General features: G+C 46.3%; 1 protein-coding gene across 1 annotated transcript; it reads right to left on the bottom strand.

The window, feature by feature from the left end:
- Positions 1–6,442: 6,442 nt before the first annotated feature.
- Positions 6,443–12,239, bottom strand: NEFM (neurofilament medium chain). The gene is made up of 3 exons (XM_054578795.1): positions 10,551–12,239; positions 9,668–9,792; positions 6,443–8,256 (listed from the first exon to the last, which is right to left on the bottom strand). Exons 1-3 carry the CDS (start codon positions 11,628–11,630, stop codon positions 6,894–6,896), a joined length of 2,568 nt encoding a protein of 855 aa, XP_054434770.1. The 5' UTR covers positions 11,631–12,239; the 3' UTR covers positions 6,443–6,893.
- Between the last annotated feature and the right edge of the window lie 8,759 nt (positions 12,240–20,998).

The raw sequence follows: 20,998 nt of genomic DNA, 5'->3' as shown, positions 1-20,998 counted from the left end.
CAATAGCAGAAGTTGATCCAGCTTTTAGGATCCTATGAGTCTAAGTAGCACAGAATGAGTTTTGTTTAAAAGTATCTCTAACTCTTCTACTTCTTGAGTTTGTTATAGATTGAATTTTTGTGTGTATCTCTCATAGACATGGTAATTTAATATACACTACTATTTAAATCAATACTTTTTAAATTACTGCTAATAATGGCAAGGAGAAGTTACCATTTAATAGGCACCTACTATTTGTCAGAATATTGTTATTCACACATTGGTAATTTTTTTAGTCTACTCAGAAGTCCAGTTAAGAAACAGCTAAGTAGCCATGATTAAAAAATATCTAGAGAAGAGGGCAGTCACCTTTTTCTTTCTCTTTGAGATATTCACACATTATATATTTACATGAATAGAATTTAATACATTTTAACTTTTTATTTTTCCAAATATTAACATACACTATTTCAAGTGCCAAGTTCCCTATAGCTGAAATCTTCTTTGTGGCTATGAGTAAATTTTTGGCCTCAAAATTGAGAAAGATTTAAAACCATTGTCTCAGGATTCAAACCAACCTCGAACCTGCCAAGTTAAAATAGGTGGTGTAGGAATATTGTGACTCGTACTGAGGTCCAAGCATGCGAAGTCCAAGGGTATAGGAAGCACTTTGGGTGATTCACAACTGTTGTCAACCAGCCTGTGGTTTTCTGCAGGGGATTATGAACAATGAAAACTGAGGCTGTTCAGATGCCCTCATACGAGCTGGTAGTTTTTCCTGCTCACTAACATTCTTTTAAGACTCAATTAGCCAGGAGGCCAACTCCTGTCCTACTCTTGGGAGCAGATCTGCAAAAGGAGGAAGGCTCCCAGAGTTCCACCTCCACCTGTCATTTATTCCTTCTCTCCCTGAATTTGCCTGATCTTCCTCCCCAGCCTCCCAAAGAAAGGCTGTAGCGTGGACCCACGCTGGGCGTGACCCATAGACCCGTCCACAGGTCATGAGCTCAGTAGGGCAGAGTGATAGGGATTGGAAGGACAGAGCTCGTGGACGCCTTACTTGGGGAATCACTTGGTAAGGCACTTGACAAGAGGTAAGCGGCCCCTACTCCAGAGCCAAACCTCTCAGTGTCTGCCAGAATCTTCAACTCCAACCCCCCTATGAGGAGCATGCTGCAGGTTCAGGTTGGGTGCAGCCAGCTGTCCCCTCTGCAGGAGCAAGCTCGGCTGGGTGGAGCCGGCAGCCTCAGCAGGACAGGTCAATAGAGCCTCCCAGTGTGGGTGGTGCTGCCTGAGCCCATCCCCAGACAGTAGCTTCTGAGGGACACACATTCTGAATGCCCCACCTCGGAGCAGCACTCCTTTCCCCCAGCAGAACTGAGCTCAGCAGGGTGGGTTATCTGGGCCTTGGCAGGGCGGACCTAAAGTCTCCCATTGGAGGGTGGTACTCACAAGAGTATAGGATGGGGGCGGGTTCTTCTTCCCTTTCCCAGGGTAGCAGGGGCTGAGCTCACAGAGGAGATGCAAGTGGTCCTTTATACAGTGAAGCAGCCACACAAATGGCACCTGTCTGTTTCCTGTCCGATACCCAAACAAGGGCCTTTCTGGGAGACACCCTCTGAAAGTCCATTCTGAGCTCTCTGCATGAGTGAACCTCAGGAGGGTGGGGCAGGCCAAGTGATTCAGTCAGTGTGTTTGGGGGCTGACGGCTGTGTGCTCAAGGTGAGGAAGACCGAGCCCCTCTCCAAAGCCACGCAGTTCAGTCACTGTTGGACTCTCCACCAGAAGCCTCCCCGAACAAAGAGGACCCTAAAGGCCACTGCCGGGCGTAGTGGGCCAACCCCTCCGCAGGACCCGAGCGGAGCGGAGTGGCATCACCGGCAGCCTGGAGATCGGAAGGTGCGCGCCCCAGGCTGGTGCTGTAACGACAGGAGTGCGCGACCCGGGGAAGGTGGTACGACTCTCTTCTCTCCCCGGAAGACTGAATCTCCCCTGATTTTCACCACGAGGTGCCATATGGGTTCCTTTTCCCATCTCTGTTGCTCTGGATTGAGGACGCCTGGGTGGGGTTGAGACCCCCTGTTCCTGAAGGGAGGGAGTGTTGCAGCTGAGATATCCCTCTAGCTTCTCAGCCACCACACGTGGGTGGAGGGGCCAGCCCTTTCTGCATATCCACCCTTCTTACCAGTCTCTGTGTGGCTGCTCCTATCAATCCTTCATTCTAATATTTCAGTTCCGCTAGCCTTCAGGTGTTTATTCAGGTTGATTGCTCTACAGGTTTTCCTGTAAACCTGGTTTGGCACTGGGAGTAGATGAGTATAGCTTCTACCTACTCAGCAGCCATCTTGGAATCTGTCTCCCAATTAATTGCTTACCTTGAAATGAATGACATTCTGCACCTATAGCTTCGCTCTGGTTTAAAATTCAATATCTTCCACAAATGGCATCGATCAGCTCCCATGCGCCTGTGCAGTTCGGACACTCTCGCGGGACTCACCTCTCTGAATGACCTCAGAAACCCTTTGAACCCCTGTCTTACAGCTAAGGAGGTGCAAACTGTCTAGAGAGTTTGTGCCGCGGCAACACACTTATTAACAACAGGAATTTACTTCTCACAGTTCTGGAGGCTGGAAGTCCAAGATCAAGGCGCTGTGGTTCAGTGTCTGGTGAGGGCCCACCTTCCGGTCCGTAGATGGCTGCTTCTCGATGTCTCTACATGGCAGAAGGGCCAAGGGAATTCTCTGGGGGCTCCTTTTTAAGGGCAGTAATCTTGTTCATGAGGACTCCGCCATCGTAACATAAGCACCTCCGAAAGCCCAAAGCCTGAACACCATCACATTTGGCATGAAGATTTAATAGATGAATTGAGGAACGCAAGCATTCAGTCTATGGCAAAACCTTGAGGAATAATATAATGGACTTATGACACCCACTTTTACTATTTACAGACATGAGACTTGGAACTTGAACTCAAGTCCAGTGCTTTTGCCAAAGCTCTACCTATCTAAGGGTAGAGAAGCCCTGGAAGTAAACAAGTCTTGTGTAGATTTAATAAAATAATTCACTTAGAAATAGCTTTCATTTCCCTTTAGGCAGGTTACATAAACCACCAGGAAAAAAATAATTTGCGCCAAGCTGGAAGAACTAACCTATTTGTTGTGAAAATGAATACCCAATGTTTTAATACTGTCTCTATACTGACTGGCAACAGAAGGCAGTGCGCCCGAAATAGCTCTCCTTTTCCATTGGTTATTAAAGTTACCACGAGAAGAGTGTTTACCACATTTTTGTGCAGCGCAAGCTGTTGTGGTAGAAGAAATCATCACTTATTTTGTATCTGGATGTTTTATTCTTCTCATGATTCAAACAGTGCCATTGCATAAGATGGGAGTTGTAAGCATATTAAATGAAAAATTTGTGGCATGGCGTTCTTTTCTTTCTTTCAATCTGGAGAGAAAGAAGGAAACATGGCAGATCTTCTTTATGAACTGAAGGGACCACAGTGGGCGGGTTTGGGGGACAGTGTAGTATGAGGGATTAAGAGTATCTGCTTCAGAGCTGGAAAGCCTGGGTTAAATCCCACCTCTATTATCTATCAGCTGTGTGGCCCAGAGGGAAGTTTTTTTAAAAAGAAGATGTTCTGTGCTTCAATTTCCTTATGTTTGAAAATTGAGAAGTAAATAGCTTTGGTACCTCTTACAATATTTGAAATGAGATAACATGTCTAAGGCAATCTACTGGAAATGTAGACTGTATTTTTCAAAGGCTTAATGTCATTGTAGCCAGGGGCTGATTGTAGTCAGAGGAAAGGTATTCTAATTTTCTAAACACTTGGCAGTTTGTGCTTAGTGGCACTGAACATATTGGGAAATGTGAATTTCAAATTGTTCCCTCTTTAAACAGTAACATAGCAATTGACATTGACAACGGAATTAGTGAAGAAAAAAAATCGCTGTATCCCTAGGCCCTGGGCTACAATAAATATTTGATTTAATGAATTAACCAAGCAATTTGATACATTAATAAATGTCTGCATGGCTTATCAAAAGTATGTTGTTTTACTGTATTTCAAGAGGGAAAGAAAAGGGTCTGTTTTTTGGAATATGTGAAAATATCATCAGATTCTTTTCTTCATGGAAAAAAAAATGAGATGATTGAAAACAGAGTTAGGAGCTGACGGGCCAAGTCGCCAGGGCTGGCCTTGGCCGTGGGGTGGCGGAGGGGCTGCTGATTGGTCCCGTCGTCCTTCAACAGTGATGCCAAAAAAAGGGGTCTCCAAACTCCAAAGACTCAGGAGCCAGCTCTGATAAATGAGATGATTTTAGTAATAGACAGAATAGCGTTTTTACAGTAATGGCAATATATTAGTAGGTATTTAGAAAATTCAACTAGCTTGTCATATAGATCCAGCCTCTGTTCCCACATCAGGTAGTATCTCCCAGACTTTGGGGAAATGCTGCTTCCCCGTTGGTGTGAGCCTTGGTGGGACTGTCAATCAAAGTGCTTCTTCCCTGGCTGGCCCTGGGCGTGGGGCAAATGGATGCTCTATTTTAGAACCTCCCATGAAATGACCAAAGCGCTGAGCTTGGTGAGCCCTGTGGCTGCGCCGTGCGCCCTGTGAGCGGGGGCTTTCCCAGCTGGTCTCCCCTACACCTGCCTCCTTAAGTCATCCTTCCATCCTCAGACTTCACCTGAATCCTCCCAATATTCTCTTGTTTATTTTTTAATTCTACATAACCAGAGTAAGTTTTTGCTGATGGTATTTAAAAATTACTATCGCATAAAACATAAGTCATTTTAAAGAACGAAGGTAAATATTTGTACAAGTCAGATGCAGATGTAACAAAAATTATGAGGGTGGACAAATTAAACGATGGAGAGAAATTATTACAAATATTGACAGCAGTGAGCTTCCTGGGTATACTTAGAGATTAAAATAGATAATTTGAAAAGCCATTAAGAGGATCCAAGATTATATTATTGGGATGATCTTGTTGATAAGAAAAAAAACTCCATAGACTTGGAACAAATAATGCATTAATTAATAAATTATTAATGATTTTCAAGGTCTAGAACAGACACTGTGAAAAAGGATTTGTATTATTTCCTTGGTCAAGATCAGGCTTTTAAAATATTAAAGAAAAACCACTTAGGGTGAACGGCATTTGCTAACTTGAGGCATGACCCTGGAGGATTGCAGAGAATTTGTCTAGTGAAGACGTTCTTCCACAAGAGAGAACAAGCGCGCGGAGAATCCCATCTCTTGCTTCAGGATTTTTGTATGTGTAAAATTTAACAGACTTTCTGTAATTTAATTTCAGATTTACTAAAAGTCAGCTTCCAGGAGTAAGTAGAATGAAATAGGGATAAACTGACTCTTCCCCATCAGCATGGTTTTAAAACCGTGGCCACGGGCCACGTGCAACCGGCGCTGCCCCTGCTTCTCTCACGGGGCTGCCGCAGGCTCGCGCTGGCTTCCTCCCCAAAGGCCCAGGGCTTCCCAGACGTACACTAACATTTCACCTGTTACTGAAAACAAACAAACAGGAAAACGTCAGGGATTTGATGGTGGAAGGAGTGTTCTGCGGTGGTGGTGTCTGAATTTGAAAATGGACTTTTATGACCACAGTGCTATGTCCTGGAAAATGGCAAATACTCTGCTTGTATGGAAAACTGTATGGTGCAGTGTAAATTTTAAAATTTCCTTACAACCCATTTGTGCTTAAAAAATAAAGCAGTGAGTTAATAAGCAAAAAAATCCAAAAACCAAAAACCAAAACCCCCCCCGAAAAGACTTCAAGTGCTTATATTAGAGAATCTGGTTTTCATTTGACATTACTTACCCCAATCAGTAAAGCACCTGAAGTATAAATCTCCATTGACCATACAAAGAGTTAGTGCTGCATGGTGTGTGTGTGTGTGTGTGTGTGTGTGTGTTTACACACACCAGAACAAAGCGCCTGAGACTGCGTATTTCCACTTAGGACTGATAGTGATTTTCAGTCCCGCTTCTTTTGGACACAATGCTATAGATGCCACAAGGTCCTTTGTGTTCCAACTCCAGGGAGCAAGTTAAGACTCCTTTACATGCCTCTCTCACCTGAGGTTCTCTGAGTTCTGGTTTTGGATGGAAACACCAAGAGAGCAAGATTTCTATCCCACCAACTTTACCTTTTTATTGGAAGCTTGTATTTTTCTTTCAAAAACTGTAACTTTGAAAATTTGGGATGAAGGGTGGGCTAAGTAAAGATTTTGACACCTGAAAATGTTTTCAATGATTGTCTTTTCCAAGAATTCACTCTCAGGGAAATACTGATAAGAAATGCAGATTGCTTATAATCTCCCAAATAATCTACTCTTAGGAAACAAAGGGTCAGGCAGTGGAGACATCCCTTTGAAATGACATCAACACCAAGCAATCAACTATGTTTCCAATATGACCTTTATTGAGCAAGTACTGCTGTAACATTTAGTATCAATCAAAGAAAGGTTGCAAACTGTGCATGTCAACGAGGTTCTCCCATGAAAGAAAGTCCATTTTAAATGCACCAGTGAGGTAAACATAATTATTCATATATAGCTTTCTTAAGGCTAAGAGAGTTCTGTGTTTCATTTATTTTTGGCTCAGTTGGTTCTTTGCATAATACATGTCAAAACATCCCCTCTCCAAGTGCCCCCCTTCCAGCAGCTTAGGAAATTGGCCAATTCCCCAGGTACATACAATATCATGCATTTGAACCCCCCAAAGACTGAGGAGGGAGCATCCTGAGCTTGCATGCAGTTCCCTCGTATTGCACAAAGTAAAATACAATGTCTGGAGCCCCCATGGGAGAACCCGTTCTATTTTGAAGCTGTCAATTACATGCATTTTGAAATTGTCATATGGCTTAACCTTTTGCAATGGACTTTTGCAATTAGTCGCCCTGGGAGACTTCCTTCACTATGGCATGTGAAGTGACCTTCTCTACCTTTTTAGTAGACACCAGTTTCTCCTCAAAGGTCTCCTCATGCTCTTCGACCTTCTGAGTGACGGTGACAGATTTAGTGATGTATTTGGTAGCACCATCTTCCCCGTCACTGGTGATTCTTTCTATCTTTTTGGTCACCACCACTTTCCCCTCGCTTTTATCGCCCCCCTTCTTTTCATCTGCTGGACTCAGGTCCAGCCCGTTGGTGACGACGCCTTTCTCCTCTTCTCCCCCACTGCCTTTCTCCTTCGTCTCCTGCTCCTCCTCCTCCTTGCCTTCCACCTCCCCGTTGATGGCTATGTCTTCCTTCGTGGATTCCTTTGACCCGCGATCACTGCCTTCCTCCTCGCTCCCTCCCTCCTCTTCTGCTCTCTCCTTCTCCTGCTGCTCAGGCTTCCCCTCCTCTTTGGCACCTTTCTCCACGCTCACCTTTACCGTTTTGGTGATGGTCACCACCTCCTGCGTGACTTCCTCCTTCACCGGGGATGCCGCTTTCTTCTTCTCTAGCTTCTCCTCCTTCTTCTCTACCTTCTCCACCTTCTCCTCCTTGGGAGCTTCCTTTGCTGCTTCTTTCTTTCCTTCCTCCACTTTCCCTTCTTCTTCTTTCTGCTCGCCTTTCCCAGCTCCAGCTGCTGCTTTGGGCTTCAGCTCCTCCACTGGCGATTTGGCCACGGGGGACTTGGCCTTGTCTGGCTTTTCCACCTTGGCTTCTGCTACCAGCTCCACCTTGGAGACCACTTCTTCCCTCTTTTCCTCAGTTTTCTTCTCTTCCTTTGTTTCGACTTCCTCTCCTTCACCTTCTGCCTCTGTCTCTCCTTCTTCTTCCTGTTCACCTTCCTCTTTTTCACTAGAACCTTCCTTCTCGGATCCCCCTTCTTCGGCTTGGTCTGATTTGGCACCCTCATCTTCCTCCTCCTCCTCTTCTTCCTCCTTTTCTCCTTCTTCCTCTCCTTTCAGCTCCGGTGCCGTAGCTTTCACTGGAGACTTTTTGGTTGCTACCACTTCTTCAGCTTCTTGTTCCTCTTTCTTTTCTTCTGCCTCTTCTGCCTTCTTTTCTTTCATGGAAACTGCCAATTCCTCTGCAATCGCTGTCAGGGCCTCTTCCATTTCTGACTTCTCATCTTCTACCTTGGTTTCCTCTATGATCTCCTCGACGAATTTGTGTTGCACCTTCAGCTTGGGAGCCTCTACCTTGGTTTTCTGGATCTTGCTGGATATTGTGATGGAGGGCTGTCTGTGTGTGTACAGGGGCCCAGTGAGGCTTCCTGAAAATGTGCTGAATCTGGTCTCCTCACCTTCCAGGAGTTTTCTAAGGAAAGAATCAAAGACAAAGGCAACATGAAAATCTTACTGGGCCTTCTGAGCTTCATGACATAAGGGGAAATGCAGTAGATGCCTCTGAATAAGTAGAATCACATCAGTAAAGGATTCCATCAAGTCGGCACAATCCCTGCTATCGTTTCAGTGGTATATTGTGTTATAGTCAGTGACAGACACTCATGACCACTAGCCAGTCACTTGCTGCAGTAACTAACCACACCCAGTGGTCCACTAATCAGACCTAGTCACCAAGTCCCCATGCGGCGTCGGTCCATTTGGTGCAATTTGAAAAGCTCCCAGCGGTAAAACACCACCACCAACCCCCTTAGTCATCTTCCTGAGCATCAGAACTTTCAGGATGTATATACTAAATTTCTTTTAGCAAATACGATGCTCAAAAAATGTACAAAACTATTTAGCATACATCAGAACTCAGGCTATGTGTCTATACCTACATCTACATCTATGTAATAGCTGGGCGCTAATGTGGGTTTATCAAGTTATAAACTGATCTACAAATTTAATCATAAAGTGTTTTTCAATATAATTATTCGGCTTTCCTGAAAAGAAAGCTAGCTCTGGGAGTTCACTTTATTCTTATAATATTATAATGACCTTATTGGTAGTAGAAAAACTGTTTAGTCAATGACTTTCTCCTGTGAACTTAAGTCAACAGCAAGGTGACTTCAGTTAGTAGACCTATAATCTCTCCTCTCTGCCTCTGGCTGTCTAGCTATATCTATAGATGTAAACCTATTTACATTAAGATTTATACCTGTACATTTATGTCTCTGGATGTAGATATATGTACGTATATATCATACATGACCTATATACCTAGACATATAATCTATATTATGCAATATAAAATAGAATACATTTAAATTACCTATATAGCTATAAAATATATATATTCTACTATATCACTCCATATCTATTCTCAGCCAGAGGATGGCAATAGTAAGCTGCAACAGAGAAATGGAGAAATGGAATGTCCTGGTGTTTGTCCTTGACACTGCAATGTGGAAAAGCTGAAACCATCAGACGAAATATTAAATATGGAAACTCCGCGTTTGCTTCAAACATTTTGAAAACACTTTTCACTAAAATAGACAGCTTAGGCGTAGCATTGAAATTAATCTGTGCCCCCCCCACGTAATTCAACTGATTCCATTTCAATGCAATTCAATTTCAACTGATGCTTACTCTTTTAAAGCTGTATAAAAAGTGGTAAAACGGCATTCGCAATTCTTTAGAATAATTTCTTTTTAACGAAGAAGGGAAAGCAGGCACTGATTTAAGACTTCTGAAATCTGCTTGCTTTACTTAAGTGAGGGAGGTTCTCTCAGATCAGCCTCCGCAGTGCGGTATTTCGGTCACGTCCGCAGTGAACGCCGTACCTGTAAGCAGCTATCTCGATATCCAGAGCCATCTTAACGTTGAGGAGATCCTGGTATTCCCGCAAATGACGAGCCATTTCCCACTTCGTGCCTCGAAGTTCATTTTCCAACTGCTGGATGGTGTCCTGAAACAGACACGGAATGATCGACTCACCCTTCCAAGCTGCAACTTTCTTTCGCGAACCGCTTGCTACCGCTCCCCATCTCCACCGTCCCTTCCCCCGACTCTCTCTAGCTCTGCAACCCCCTCGGATACCGCTCCCAACCCCCCTCCTCACCCCCACCCCCACACCCTTCTCCCGTTAAACAAAATCTAAGGGATTCTCAAATAAACAAATGGGATCAGTAAGACATTTCCTGGGCACCTCACTCACTAAGCCCAGTGGATTCAGAGTACGTCTCGGGAGGATAAAACACTCATGGGGAAACCGCAGGCCTGACCTGGCCCTTCCCATCGGAGCCCTCTGGGCTGAAGCTAATTGTGAAAATTCTTCTGTTCACCGCTGGAAAAGGAGAGAATACATGCGTGTCTGCAGAAGCTATATTAAAGTTACTACTTTATCAACTACCCAAATGTATATACCTCCTACTTTAAATATGCAAGCGTGCAAAAACTAGAACTCCCGAGGACAAGAAGCGCATTTTGAAAAAAAGGTCATCAGGGCTTTTCGAAGCCGGCGATGGTGGGCGGGGGAAGATGTGGGAGTGATCGGCAGGGGCGGACAAGCTTTGTGCCTCTAACTTGGGTGTGCGTCGCGCTCGCGCGCACTGGCCTGCGGCCGCCAGGGAGCGCGGCGGAGAGCGCGCTGGGGCGCGCGCCTGAGTGTCGGGGGCGCGCGGCGCTGGCGCTGGCGCAGGCTGGCCGCGCAGCCGCGGTTCTTACCTGGTAGCTGCTGAGGTCGTGGTTGTGGCGCTCCTCGATGTCGCTGAGCTGCCGCTCCAGGGACTCCTTGGTGCCGCGCACCGACTCGAGCTCGATGCTCTTGGACTGCAGCTGGCGCCGGTACTCGGCAATCTCTTCCTTGGCGGAGCGGATGGCCTCCTTGTTCTGCTCGGCTGCCTCGGTGAGCTTGGCGTAGCGGCACTTAAACCACTCTTCTGCCTGGTGCATGTTCTGGTCGGAGTGGCTCTCGAGCTGGGAGCGGATCTCCTTCAGCGCCGACGAGATGTCTGTCTTCAGGTAGTCTTTGCGCTCCACGGTGATGTGCGACGCCTGGATCTGGGCCAGCAGGTCGGCCACCTCTTCCTCGTGATTGCTCCGTAGGAAGGCCACCTCATCCTGCAGCGACTGCACCTTCTTGTCCAGCTCCACCTTCACCAGCGACGCCTCCTCAATGTCTTTGCGCAGCGCTCGGATGGCCGCCTCGGTGTCGTCGCGCAGCCGCGCCTCCTCCTCGAAGCGCTCCTTGAGCCGGTGGATGTCTTCCTCCAGGTGGTCCGAGTCCAGCTGCACCTGAGCCTTCTCGTGATTCACCATCTCGAGTGTGGCGCGCAGCTCGCGGATCTCCTGGTCGTACGCGTCGCCCAGCTGGGCGTGCGAGGCCTGCTTCTGCCGCAGCGCCTGGATCTCCGCCTCGATTTCCTTGTTCTGCTGCTCCAGGTAGTGCACCTTCTCGATGTAGCCCGCGAAGCGGTCGTTCAGCCCCTGCAGCTGCTCCTTCTCGTTGGAGCGGGACAGCTTGTAGTCGCCGCCCGTCGCGGAGACGCCGTTGAGCAGGGACGAGGATTGGCTGAAGTCGAGGCTGCTCTCAGCCGAGCTGAGCATGGCCGAGCTGTAGGCGAGGCGCGGGCCGAGCGCGCTGCGCTTGTAGGAGGAGGACACGGTGCTGGGCGAGCCGCGGGACCACGACTGCGAGCGGAAGCCGCTGGACGGGGAGCCGCTGAGGCGGCTGAAGCTGGAGCGGGTCTCGGTGACCCGCCGGTAGGCGGACGGGTTGCCCAGCGAGTCCAACGTGTAGCTCATCTTGGAGGCCTCGGGGTGCGTGGCTGTCACAGCGCTCTGCTGGGCTCGCCGCTGCCCATTTATAGCCGCGGCTGCGGGTCCCGGGCTGGGGCCCCGCCCCGTGGAGGCGGCGGCCGAGGAGGCGGGGACTGCGGGCTCCGGACCTGGGGGTGCGGGGGGAAGGGTGTACAGACAGCCCCGCAGTGATTCAGCGCCGGCTCCACGTGGGCCCCCGCCGCAGCGGGCCCGAGCCGGCGGCCTCGTCCCGGGCCCCTCCCCGGTTCTCCCTCAGTCCCAGACCAGTAGTCCCTCCGCAGGCCCCCTCTCCGCCTTCCTCTCCACCTTCGCGCGGCGCGTTTCACCCTCGCTGCCAGTTTTCACACAACGCCCTTTCTTTGTCTTTTCCCTCTCCCGCCGTTCGGGCAGCTTTCTCCCCGCCCCCTGGCCACCTCGCTTTTTTCTTAGCCTCTGCACTCTAAGCCTCTCGACTTTCTCTTGTCTCTCTCTTTTCTTCGTTACTTCTGTCTCTCTCCATTTTCTGTCTTTATCACTTCTCTCTTTTTGGCATCTCTTCGCCCTCCCACTTTAAACCCTGTTCAGTCCCACTCTCGGAGCCCTGCTCCGAGCCCCTGCCCCCGGGGCCTTTCCTTCCCACCCGTCCCTTCTTCCCATCTCCTTCCTCCCCTCCCCCACCCCTCCCCTCCCCCATCCCCGTCTCTCCTGGCCTCGCTCCCCTTCCCCGACTCTTCCTTTTCAAGCAGACGGGGAGGAGCGAGTTGGGACTAGAAGAAAAAAAAAAAAACAAACAACAAAAAGACTCTGAAGAACGATCGGCCCGAAGTCTTCTGGAAGGGGACAAAGAGGTTGGATGGGCCGGGGTAGTTATTTGCATTAAAAGTGGGATGTGACGCTGTGTCCTGCTAATCGTTGGGGGGACGCCCGCCGCTTCCGTGGGGGAGGAAGGTAAGGCGCGCGGGAGCGCGCGGTGGCGCCGGCAGCACCAGGGACAGCGCCCACGCCCGCAGGCCTGGGGACGGGGCTTCCTGGGGGCTCATCCCCGCGTTGCCTGTCACGTTGGCGGGTGTGGGGGTTTCCTGCCTCCACTTTTCCCAGAGCAAAGACAATTAAAACCTGTTTGTAGTGACTTTGTTTGCAGGAGCCAAAGCTGGAAACCCACGCTAGGATTTCTCTGCAATGCAGGGTTGGCACCGCGAACAGATTGCAGATTGTGAAAACCACTAAAAATTCATTAAAGTCAAGTAACAGAAATAATATATTTGTAGCCAGTTTGAGTTTTCTAACATATGACGGGTGCACGAAATCAAGAGGTACAGGGCCTGAAATTTGAAGGTCAAATATTCCTCGGGAAGGGAATTTGAAATCTGCTGAGATGAAAAGTCCAGCGAAATACAGTGTATGAGTTTGAGCACCAACAGTTGCCTTGTCATCTTCCCCTTCAGTATTCCCTGTGGGCAACAGCGATGATTGAAAAGCATCTGAATTAATTTAAAATTAATTTAAAAGTTGCCAAACTGATTCACCACAACCTTGAATAAAACCAGACATTTTCTTCCATTTAAAATCTAATGCATTTCCTCACTTAGATTTTAATGACTAATTTGGAATAGATTTGCCATGTTTTTAAGCATGTTTATTTAGACAAAGAATCTACACCAACTTCCTGCTGCCTGGTGCACTGCTGTTAAACTGTCTTTTGGGGGAAATTTAGGGTGAAAAAGTTTAGAACACAGCAAGACAAGGTGAGGAGCGGTATGCGGGTCGGACGACCCTGTTTGCTGGGGCCATGGCACAGGTGACGGCTTGCTGTGGCTGAGAAGAAACCACTGCTCGTGAAAAGCAGGGACCTGGACTTAATGCTTTCTTTCCACAGTGCACTTTCTCTAGCCCAGGTTTTGTTAAGTGGTGAGAGCATGTCAATCAGTAAGGAATCAGAGAGGGCTTGGGTTTCTAGAGGTTTTTATTTTTAGATTTTATTTTTCAGAAGATCTCTTGGCCCCCTTGAATTTTAAAATTGCAGGGGTTAATGTAGGGAGTTGCTTCTGGTTCATGAATGTCAAACTGCAGCATTGCGGGCTGTGTGTGGGAAGGCTGTGCTAGTTTGCTGAGTGATGGGTGGGTTAGCTCCCAGGCAAAGAGCTCATGTCTCCAGCTGTTGGGAGAGGCAGACGACAGAGCGAGGGGCTGACCTGTGACTCTGGTAAAAACAGGGTTTTCTGGTTTCAGATGAATAAATGAAAGAAAAGAGAAGGAAAATGCGTTGCTCTTTTGTGAAGTCCTACCAGTCTCCAGGTTGGACTGTGAGACACATGTCATCAGATAAGGCCGAGTGCTACTTCTGAAGTAATTATGCCTTCGTTACTTATTACGTTCTACTTTTATTTAAAAAACATAGCAGCCCATGGCAATTTCATGTTGCGTTCGCACTGCAAGTATTTCCTGTAATGAGAGCAAATGGCCAATGTGCAGACAGCTGCTGTTCTGTTCTTCAGGTCTGAGGAAATGAGATGACTCTGCAGAGAGACATTTACACAGAAACACATGTCTAACTTCACAATGAGACTGTTTTGCCTTGTATTTAACTAGCTCAGAAACTGTTACGCTCCCAACCGGTTTCAGGAGGGAAGCATTGAGTACAAACACAGTAACGGCCCATTACTCAAGCTAAATTCAGCGAGTGTCTAGACTCTGTAACTTAAAATTCTAAGTAACTTTAGTGTCACATGCAGTATTGCTCAGTCTGACCACAACAGTTAATGCAGCAAAGTAACAGTCGCCCTATCAAGGAAAAAAGTTCCCATGGCTCAAAAAATGATTGATCCAGTTTCACATTTAGCAAAATGTTTTATTTTGCATTAGACTCTTCACTTTAATCAGTATTTTTGAAGGTGACTTGAAGGTTATGGTTATCAGTGAGTATAGTATAAAACCTTTAAAAATCTATAACATTTGTTTTCCTTTGTCACATATTTTTGAAGAACATTTATCATACTAATATTTTTCATAGAAATGTAAGACTGCATTTTTTACTCTAACGACAATAAGGCTACAAAATGTGAAAGTATTAACAAGAAAGGAAAAAAAGCATAAGGATTAACTGAATTTACAACACTGTTGGGTTTGACTCTGAAACTTTTATAATTTATTTTAAGTACGTAAGTTACACATATGATTTACATGAAAATTTAAAATGTACACGTTTTTATCATCAGGTACAGTGAGTTTTAAATCCTTTTTTAGGGAAATACAGAGCACATTGTGTGCTCCTTCAGTGGATGAAGTGCAGACGTTCACTTTGTAGTTGAGAGAGAGCAGATGTGAGGTCTCAGCCAGTGACTGTGGGAAGACACCCTTTGCATAAGGTGCTTATATATATTTATTTTATTCTTAAGAGGTTTATTGGGTCAGATAATAAGGTTAGAAAAATAAGGAGCTGTGCATTTTCTTCCTTCTTCCCATATTTGCTTTACATTTTAAAGAATCTTTTTTTGATACACAGCGATGCGAGGATGGGGTGTGGGAACCGGGCAGCAAGCGAGAGCCTCTGGAAGGAACCCCGTTCTGTCACGCTGGTAGGTTGTTCTTAAGAGTGGACGGCCTGTGTGTTCTCCCACCTGCGGTGACGTGTTTCACCTGATCCTTTTGCCTGGGAGCTGAGGTTAGAACTCAGGAGGAACGATCATTCATACACCATCTTTTGCTAATTAGTTTAGGGGTTATTGAAGCAGGGAGCTAGGGCCTGTCCCCAGAAGAGGGAACAAAAGGAAAATGAAAACTATAATACTTATTTCTACTGGACACTTGGGATGTCAAACTTTAAAAGCAGCTTTGACTTTTGTTTTGATTTCAGATGTTGAGAGCAAAATAAACATATTATCAGGAAAGAAAGGCTGTTTCTTGTCTGGAAAATTGGGATGTATGTGTTCTAATCATCTTTAATTAAACCACCTCCATCTGAACCATAGTGTTCTTTTGCTAACATTAAGCAGTGAAATGGTGTTTGTCTCTCTTGCCAGAATTTTTGTTCATTGAATATTGTCTTATATTTCTGTTGGTGACTGTTTTTATGAAAAGTTAATTGAAGTATTTAAAAAAATTGAAAACATTTCCTATCTTTCTATTGTTCCAAATATAAGCTTAGTCAGTTTTGAAATTCTGTGTCTGGAAATATCATGTTTTAAGGAAAGAAGATTTAACTTTCTGCTTGATGGGTTTTTTTTTTTGTTTTTGTTTTTTTTTGCTGTGTAATGCCTTCACCCCACCACCTGGAATCAGTTCTGTCAAAGCCAGGGGAGGAGGACTTAGACATTTAAAAAAAAAATTATTTAAGCTAGCCTTTCTAAAAGTGATTCTAAAAATAAAGTTCAGTAGGTGCATGATAAAACAGTTCTGTTGTGTTAACTTTCAGCATGATTTTACCTGGACACGTTAGCATTCCCTGTAAAGGGCCAGGCCCTGATGATGTGCAATTGAATTTCTAAAATGCTGCATTGCTCACAACTTTGCAGCAGTGCAGCCACAGAGTATTTATAGCACATTTTACCCCAAGCTTACCACGGCCTGGCTTAGCAAGGGTCATAATTATTTTATTAGAAACTCTTAATTAACATGAGCTTTGTAAAACTAGAGCAGATCAATGATCTATGGTCTTTGGACAATATTTCTGAAGAAAGCTAAACCCAGGGACATGAAACAAAGTCAGAGAAAAGCCCCACCTAGTAATTGTCTCATTGTCCCGGGACTGTGTTCTTCCTTCCTAATCTCAGTGGCTGGGAAAAGCTCCTTCAGACCCTCTGAAAATGGGCTCACGATTAGAACTACCTTTTTTTTACTTAGATGACCATGAGCATCATATAATTTAGAGTATTTTTACTCATTTTTTAAACTAACATTTACTTAGTGTGGAAATTTACAAAATACAGAGACAATAAGTATTTTCTTCTAGCTTTTCTCTGATAATTTGAATACAGACAGACCTTTCTATTTATATAGCTCCACACTCTGCTTTGTAAAATAAGTATATCTGAGTGTGCAACTTGCTGCCTTAGAGGAAGGAACGCAGCACGGCTCGCGGTGAGCCCTGGGTTCTAGCCAACTGCTTGACTCTCGTTTTCCTCTTTAGGAAACATTTCTTAGGGCCTTTTAGATCATGGATGGTAAAATAATAACAATAATATAATACTAATGATAATGACTAGGAAAGCCTAATTGGGTCCGTGCATTAATTTCTGTCTGTCTGTCGCGGCCTCTCCCGTTTCTTGTTTTATTGAGAGCAGTGTCACTGTGGAGCCGAAGGTGCTGTGTGACAGACGTGGTCGCCTGCGAGCTGGACCGGTCCTGCCTGACCATGGTACCCCTTTACATTGCATGGTGCCCTGAGTCCCAACGCCAGCCTCATCACCACCTTCAGATTTTACATGTGAATAGTGTTTTACGTCAAAGAAGCAAAACAAACAACAAAACCGCCCAGGATCTCACGTGGCCGGGGCGGGGGGGGGGGGGGGTAGACAGGACACAGCACAAATTACTATTCCCTTTTTACAGGTGATGAAGTTCACTGAGAGGTTGGCCAGAGGCCACCCTCTGGGTAAGTGGTAGAGCCAGGACCAGAACTCGTATCTTCTGGCACTGGTGCTAATGTTAAAAAAAAAAATCCTTCAGGAGGGCATCAAAACCAGCCTTAATCAGCAGGACAAAAAAGAAAAAACAAGGTAGGCAGACTTTAGTAACATTAACAATAACTGGTTTTTATGAAGCGCTTACTAGGTGCCCGTCGCTACCCCAAGGCTTTCCTGGGTTATCTCATTTAACCCTCACAGTCCTGTAAGACGGCACTGTTACTACCCCCACGTCGTAGGAAGAGCCTGGAGCATGCGGGCACGGAGCACCGCCCCAGCCGCGACGCGGGCGCCCAGTGCGCCTCCGGGGGTCGGGGGCGCCGAGGGCGGCCTGCCCGCCCAGGTGCCGCGGCCTTGAAGGACCGCTAATCTCAGCAATTGCACCCGACGCTAATTGTCTAGCTGATAGGTCATGTTCAAAAAGTCCAGGACAGGCACTATGCATTCTACTGCAACGTTTTTTCTAGTTATTCAAAAACTAAAGGTTTTAATATTGTTCTCAGATGAACACTGTTTCTTGGCTTGTGACTTTATTAAAGATATTTTAAAATGAAAACTTACAATTACTTGCCTTTGTTATTTTTTATACCAAATTAATGTTCTATGTAATTTGAAAAGCATCTAACTCATTTATTCAAGTTTTTGATTTGTGGGTAATATCTGTAATCATTAATTTATTGTTTTATTTGGTATCTTATTTATGTTTACAGGTAGTTTTGGTTTAGTCTGTAGATTTTAATTTGCATCATACAGTCATTTGTCATCATATCACTCATTCTCATATATCTATAGATACATTGAAATTTAAAAGAAAATCTTTTAATCATGTCTTCGCAATTTTTGGTAGATGTCAACCTCTTCAAACTGAATCTGCTTTGAGAGCTCCAATACCAAACAATGATCCTGGCAGAAGAGTCAGTGTGGCCTGCACTATTTGTCGGGGGCGGGTTACAATGGGGCGGGTGGCCAGGAAGCAGCTTTTTAAATCTATTAAAACAGTGAAGAGACAGTCATGAATAATTTTAAGAGAGTTTCTTGGTCCTTTGTTTTATATACTAAAATCAGGGTTATGCAACCCCAGCACAAGATAGATATACGTTACCTGGAGACCAGACAGCCTCACTCCATCCCTGCTGTTTATGGGAGGAGGGCTCTGGCTCACCCTTCTCATCTGCGTCAGTCTGCTGTGGCTTCTGCTCTGTTAGGTAGGGCCCAGGAAGAGAACTGGTCCTCATTTTTCCCGGGCAAAATTAACCTTGAAAAGAAATAGCATGTATCCTATATTAGTCAGAACAATCCGCTTGGGGATTTGAATTACACAAAATTATAAGGAACTGAATGCCTAGGGGTGAAAACTCCTTCCTTAGCCACTGTGACTCATTTAGTGGGATTTGCTCTTCTCTCCTGCCTCCTCTTAGCCCACAGGGGCCTATCCTCTGTCATGCTCAGTGCGCCTTGAAAATATGATGTCTTCTTAGAAACTCCTAACGGCGGCACCCGCGGGCCATCCTGAATAAAGGGCGTGCCCATGTCATGACTGAGTCATTAGGTTTTGTTGACGATCCCGTGTTCCATCAATGAGAGCGTCCACTTTGGGTTTCCCAGTCTCCTTTGCTTTCCCCGGACCTGGTCCTAGGAAAACTCTGCTTCTCCAAATCCTTCCCATCTTTCCCCGGGCACAAATTTAGGTGCTACCACGTACAGCACGTTTAAATAGCAGCCCAGTGCTCTGGCTGAACTCGGAGTTCTTGGTGACAGATGCCGAGTATTCCACACATTTGTGTGTCCCCCAGTGTTTTATGGATCGCAAGTGCCCAATCCATGTTTGTTGTGTGAGTGAGTAAGTGAAAGCCTACCTTTTTTCTGAAAACGTGTCACTAACACTAGCCACTTCAGTATCAGGCCCTGTGTTGGACCCTAGGAATCGCATGAAAGGCAGAATGCTAGCTGGGTGGGTCCAGGCAAACGCAAAGAGAGTTACCGCGGGGGGCTCTGGGGCTGCCATTTCCAGCTACGCTGGAGGTAAACGGTGTGTCATGGCGTAGAGGATGAGTAACTAAACCAACTGGTGGGAAGGGGGGAGAAGGTCAGGGAGAGCCTTCTGGCAGAGGTGACACGTGAGGTGGGTTTGAGGTAAAAGTAGGAAGTGCCCAGGTGAAAGGAGGAGGGGAAAGCAATCAAAAGCATCAAGGCAAGGCCACGCGAGCACAGTGCGCTCAAAGAACAGCAGGTGGCTATAACATGGCGGTGGGGTGGCGCGGGCAGGTCCCGTGTCCTCTGCTGGAAAGGCGAGGCTGTAGCCCAGGACAGAGGGGTGGGGTCACGTAGCACACGCTGGAGAGAGGGAGACCTTGTCCAAGTCCAAGAGAAGGGACCATCTTTTTAGCTCAAGATAAAAAGAGGGTGTAGAGTCAGGGTCGACAAATGGGAGACATGTAGCCCAGGCTGGAGGCAGAAGCAGAAGAGAGATCTGGAAGGCTTTCTATGTCATGACAGGACTTTGACGTTTATTTTATAGCTGAAGCATTCAAGAAATAAGATTGGAGGACGGCATCAACTAAGAAGGACGGGTGAGGAGAGGCAGGGGCTGCAAGAAGGACAGGGATCGGAAGGACAGGTAGATGGTGATGTCATCCCTGTATCCTTTTCTACGGCTGCTGTAATGAGCTGTCACAGACTGGATAGCTGGAAAGAATGCAAATATATTACCTACAGTTCTGGAAGCTAAAGTCCAAGATCAGTCTCACTGGGCTAGGGCTGCGCTTCTTTTGAAGGCTCCAGGAGAGAATCTATTTCCTTACCTTCTCCAGCTCCTAGAAGCCGTCTGCGTTCCTGGACTCCGGCCCCTTGCTGCATTTTCCGTCAGCAGCGTAGCGTTGTCCCTTTTCTCTGACCCCTGCCCTCTCTCGCACTTTCTTCTCCCACTCTGCCCTTCTGTTGTCTTATAAGACCCTTGTGATTACATTCCCCCGCACCGGCCCCTGACCCCCTGCCATAATCCAGGAGAATCTCTCCATTTTAGGGTCTGTCTTACTCTGCTAGGGCTGCCATAACAAAGTGTCCCAAAATCGGGTGATTTAAACAACAGATTTATTTTCTCCATTCTGGAGGCCGGAAGCCTGAGATCAAAATGTTTCTAGGCTTGGGTCCTCCCGAAGCTTCTCTCCTTGGCTTTGTTGATGGCCGCCTTCTGTCTGTGTCCTCACGTGGTTGTCCTGTGTGTGTGCCCATGTCGGGGGTCTGGCGTGTCTCTTCCCTGCCTTCTCTCTCCTCTTCCTATAAGGACACCAGTCAGATTAAATTAGGGTCCATCTCTCTTAATGACCCCAGTGTAACTTAGTTACCAACTTAAGGGCCCTTTCTTCCAATAAAGTCATGGTCTGAGGTACTGGGATTTAGAGGCCTTCTTTTGTGGGGTTCTTAAAACAAGATCCTTAAGTTAATTATATCTTCAAAATCGTTTGCCATGTAAGGTAACATAGTCACAGGTATGGGGAATAGAATGTGGACGTATTTGGTGAGGGGTCATTATCCACTCTAGCGCGTCACCACCCAACATAAAGCACAGGAGGACATCCAGGTCTAGTGGCCAGAGGAAGCTGGACCACACAGCACATGCTGAATTTGGGGAGTCCGTGAGGCAGCCAAGTGGGGAGTCTTCCAGGCGGTTGAATTTCCTTGTCTAATAGGGAAGGCCCTGCAGGACAAATGGCCCATTCAAGCTTCATTCTTCTCATTTGCAAAGCAGCAGCA

The sequence above is a fragment of the Pteronotus mesoamericanus genome, unplaced genomic scaffold (assembly GCF_021234165.1).
Source record: "Pteronotus mesoamericanus isolate MK-2021 breed Mesoamerican mustached bat unplaced genomic scaffold, CSHL_Meso_final contig_502, whole genome shotgun sequence".
NCBI lineage: Eukaryota > Metazoa > Chordata > Mammalia > Chiroptera > Mormoopidae > Pteronotus > Pteronotus mesoamericanus.
This window is presented reverse-complemented; position numbering and strand designations above follow the sequence as displayed.